Here is a 4,871-nt window from a genome sequence, read left to right on the forward strand (position 1 = left end):
CACGCAGTTTACACTGTTTACTGTAGTTTGGGTTAAGTTAATGCTAGAAAAATAGAATTCATAGGGAGGGGAAAAAGGTTTGTGTGTGATAAATGGCAATTTTACTGTCTCTTGAAGGTTGCATTTCAAGCATAACTGCATTTCTCCATGCACTCTGAACGCTTCCTTTTTCAGGTATCGGCATGCTCGTGGCAAAAGCAACCAAATCGATTAATTAGGCACCCAGTGAAAGATGGCATATGAAAAACAAAATCATATAAAGATCAGCCATTTCCATCATGTAAATCCTTACTCAAAGCCTTGATGTCACAGCGATAAGCTAAGCATGAAAGGTAGCAGACTTTTTCCTTGCATGAGGGGCCCAGCAACACAGCTAGAAAGCCTCTAATACATTATATATACAACTGTAATCCAGAATAAATAGTACTGTCCTGACTCATAAGTGTATTTCAGCATGGTTGTTGTTGGTTGTTATGGCTGGAGAATGCTTGCTTTTTATCCCTTCTGTCCCACCCTTGGACACATCGATGAACAGCAGCCTGGGAGTCCACAGTGTCAGCAGTATCCTTTTGTACTCCTTCCGGAAATTTTGGTTAAGAAGCCCGTAGATCACAGCATTGAGGCAGCTGTTAAAATAGGCCATAAAGTAGCTCAGGACAAAAAGCCATTCTGGAATGTGTGGCTGCACTTTTGAAGGATTAATCGAAACAGCAAGGCCAATAAAGTTTAATGGTCCCCAACACACAGCAAAAAGGACAAAAACCACAAACATAGTCAAAAAGTTTCGGATGTCAGCTGCTCTGAGTTTCTGCTTGCAGTCTTGTCTCACCCGGTGTTTGACTTGAATCACCAAAATCCAGATCCGTAGGTAGCAAAATGTCACAACGGATAGTGGGACGATGAAGTGAACCACCACCACTGTGATGGTGTATGATGTGCTCACCGTCTGGGCAAAGGTGCAGGAGTAAATCCGGGGGTCATACTGCAAGGAACCAACAAAGAAGTTTGGCACAATTGCCACCACTGTGAGAATCCAAGTCAGGCAGAGATAGCAGTAGGTGTTCTTCAGGTTGAAGAGCTTATCGTACCGAAGGCTGTGGCAGATGTAGCAGTAGCGGTTGATTGCAATAGCTGTAATGTTGAAAATGGACCCGATGACACTTAAGCCCATCAGAAACCCACTTATCTGGCAGTGAACATTTCCCATGGTCCATCCATTATGGAAAATGGCACTCAAGATCAGAGGGTATGGATAAACCGCAACCACGAGGTCTGCGACGGACAAACTGACAACAAAGATGTTGCCTACAAAAAAGAAGAAACCATGAGAGGTTAGTGTAGGTCCTGATAGACAATTTACAACACAGAACTCTTCTTTAGGCTTAAGTCTTCTCACAGGCTTCACTTTACTCTCCATTTGGAATTTGAAACCCTAGAAAATAAGAGTTTGCTCTACTAGTGGCAGCAATGGAGAGTAACTAGGTATGATTAACCTGCTTGTTCCTTCCTAGAAATATTCTGAACAGGAAGAGTTACCCTTAATTTGGCTATAGCTGTGGGTCAGGTGCCTGTGATCCTCTAAGTTGTGTAGGAGAGAAGGATTTGGCTCTCCTTGTTAATCAGCCAGCATGACTGTTTCTGTCCATCATGGGTCAAAGAGGTATGGTAAGCAGGTTACATTTGCAGTGGTTTATTCATTTCGCTGACAGCAGTTGAATGGAAAAGGTCTTTTGCATGTGAAAAGCTGTATTTTCACCAGAATTTCTGCAATGCTTATGCTAAGGAGTGTGTATTCTTCTAAGAGGCATGGTGCAGCCAGCCTTGATGTGCTTTTCTTATTAGGTATATTTTCTCATTCCTTTAATATTTCATTTGTCCAATGCAATATGGAAGGTCAGTCTCTCCTTCATTGACTGGTCCTGGAAAGAGAATGTGATTAATAAGCTCCAGTCAGCCACCTCTGCAGAGCATATGCTGCAAGTTGTTCTTTTAGACTCTAAAACAAAGAGAGTTGAGTCTGTGCAAATACAAAACAATTTAATTCTTGCTGGATTGAAAATGGCACATTGCATGGGACAACACCTGTTAGCTCCACTGTGTGGAGCAGCTTCCAATGACCTGGGCAACCAGAGAGCTCCTAACAGCACTTACTGCTCATGTCATGACTGGTGTAGTTTTAGGCAAGCAAAAAGCCTTTCATTCAGTTTGCCAGTCATTATAGAGGACTGCATTAAGAAAAGGACCTTGAGGCCTTGTGGGAACTGGAACAGGACCAGCTCTAATGTTGAAAAGGACATCTGTTGATATTCAGCATTTTGATGACCATACTGTCGTTTCAAGCTCAACACTTAGAGGACAGCACACTCGAAAAAGTAGTTGTTTTACCTAACTCTACTACTTTCAGGTGTATCTGCAGTGGCAAGAAGGAGAATAGTACTTGATAGTAGTATATATATACATATATATACTTACAGTGTGTGTGTATATATAGAGATATATATATATAGTAGAGACTATGTGTAAAACATTTAAGGTGTTAACACCTGTGTCCCTATGTGATACACTCGAAAAAGTAGTTGTTTTACCTAACTCTACTACTTTCAGGTGTATCTGCAGTGGCAAGAAGGAGAATAGTACTTGATAGTAGTATATATATACATATATATACTTACAGTGTGTGTGTATATATAGAGATATATATATATAGTAGAGACTATGTGTAAAACATTTAAGGTGTTAACACCTGTGTCCCTATGTGATACAGACAGCATCCCAAACATCCCAGCCAACTGATCACACCCACACCTTCTCTTCAAACCCTCATATCCTGCTGCCTATTAGATTATATATGTTAAAAAAAAAAACCACTACAAGAGGTATTTTTCTGTAGTATGCATGAAAGGACTCTCTTAGATCTCAATTCAGCCAGGTCACTGGCTTCAGCACTTGGAAAATACACCCAAGGGCTGGTGGAAAGCATGGCTGCATTGCCATTGCAGTTGGCTCATTGCTATGTTTGTGCCAACAAAAACTATCAAGACAAGTCAACAGTTCATATCAGGGCACTTCATGCTGACCGGAAAACAGTCCAGACTTGAGAACAGCCCTCGGCAGTGTGGAGCTGAGGCAGCTGACACAAAGTCTCACTTAAAAATAAGTATTAGCAGAGGCCATGTGAAGTGCTGAAATCTTTTTAGAGAGAAATTTTACACACATAGGTTTACCACAGCACACAACTTCTGCAGCTGCTGGGCCTCAGTGCTGCTCTCTTGCTGATTTAATAACTTACTGAGAGCTTTTTAAAATGCAGTCACTGAACCTGGTCCCCATACAATTAACCCCATTTATGCCCACTGTCAAGGGCATAACCATGTGTGGCCAGACTTAGTGACTGACTGCAGGCACCCCAGAGAGGGAATGCTCTTCTGAAGCAAAGTTATTATTTGTTCACTCAAAAATATGCACTTCAACACAAATAAAATGTGTCCCCAACACCAGAATTTCCTTTTGGAAAGCTTTCCCAAAACAATTTTCAAGACAGCAAAACAGACAGGTATCAGCAACCCAATTCCAGAGGATGGCAGAGATAAATTCCATAGATGAGACCACAATTCTCCCTCTTTATCAGACCTGTCTCACTTGGATACACATTTACATATACAGGCAGCCACAGAGCAAGTCTCTGCCTTTGCTGAAGATGAAAGAGCCATATTCAACACCCAGTTCTGAATCAGGCAAAGCAGAACAAAGCTGAATATTCCCTACTTAAGACAGCACATTAGTGGATTTAATCCAAAGCTTAGTAAAATCATAGGGAAAATTATTAGCCGCACATCACTGCCAACTGCTGGGAGAAATAAGCAGACTCCTCTGGTCTTTCTTCACTATCTTGAATAGTTGGGAGGAAGAAAAATAAAAGGGAAAAAATCTATTAAAATAAAATTCACAGGATGGACTTCATAGTTTGGATTCAATCAAAGAGCACAGTATTGTGTGTATTATTTTGACACAACTTCATTGCATGTTGCTCCAGCAGGGAGAAAATGAGATGGTTTTATCAAGAAAAGAATAATCTCCTCCTCCACTTGGGGAGCAAACCTGCCCTCCTCTGCTCTGTGCTTTCACCTGGCAGTCTTGGCTCTCCTATCAGCCAACAGACCTTTCTGACCACAAAGGTTCACTCAGTACTATTTCACAGAAACAAATTCATCTTCCATTTTATTTGGAAATGTGCTCAACTTAATCATTTTCTTCTGGTGAGATGAACAGGAAGGTCAGACCCATATAACAGCCACTTGCAGGTCAGTTCTGAAAATCAGTGCATTTTTAATGCTGGAGTAATGAAAAGAGGGGGCACACTGCATGCCACCAAAGCAGAACATGCCCTTCCAAGTGTGGGAACAGGCTGTTAGCTAATTATTAAAATAGTAGTAACTTGAGTTAAACATTGCTTCAGCCTCATAATCCCTGGTTTGCTACGAGCCCACTTGCTGCTGAGTCCTACGGCCAACAGCTCTGTGTAGGATGAGATCAGACCCTCATTCACAAAGATATTGCAGAATTGTGTGGCTTTTAAGGGACAGTAAAAAGCAGTTTCCTGCTAATGAACTTCATTACTGGGGTTTTTTTTACATTTTTTCCACTATAAAACAACAGAGTCCTGCCCATAAATAATACCAGCAGGACTTTATCTCCAATTTAAATTTATCTGCTTCTGTGACACTATTTTCAGATGTATCTTTTTCTCTTTGTTGGCATGTGACTATATTTCCTTATTAGCTTTCACATTTTCCATCCCTTTTTTAACTTCTACTTAGTATAAACTGGTTTGTGTGCCACTGTGCTCCATCCCCCAGTTATGGAGTCATACG

General features: G+C 41.1%; 1 protein-coding gene across 1 annotated transcript in view; it reads right to left on the reverse strand.

The window, feature by feature from the left end:
- Nucleotides 1–237: 237 nt before the first annotated feature.
- The window catches only part of LOC103808916 (melatonin receptor type 1C), a 5,736-nt gene continuing 1,102 nt past the window's right edge, over nucleotides 238–4,871 (reverse strand). Inside the window, exon 3 of the mRNA XM_009081727.1 lies at nucleotides 238–1,305. Coding sequence (XP_009079975.1) covers nucleotides 437–1,305 — 869 coding nt within the window. The 3' untranslated portion in view covers nucleotides 238–436. The remainder of the gene's footprint in view (nucleotides 1,306–4,871) is intronic.

The sequence above is a fragment of the Acanthisitta chloris genome, unplaced genomic scaffold (assembly GCF_000695815.1).
Source record: "Acanthisitta chloris isolate BGI_N310 unplaced genomic scaffold, ASM69581v1 scaffold20560, whole genome shotgun sequence".
Taxonomy (NCBI): domain Eukaryota; kingdom Metazoa; phylum Chordata; class Aves; order Passeriformes; family Acanthisittidae; genus Acanthisitta; species Acanthisitta chloris.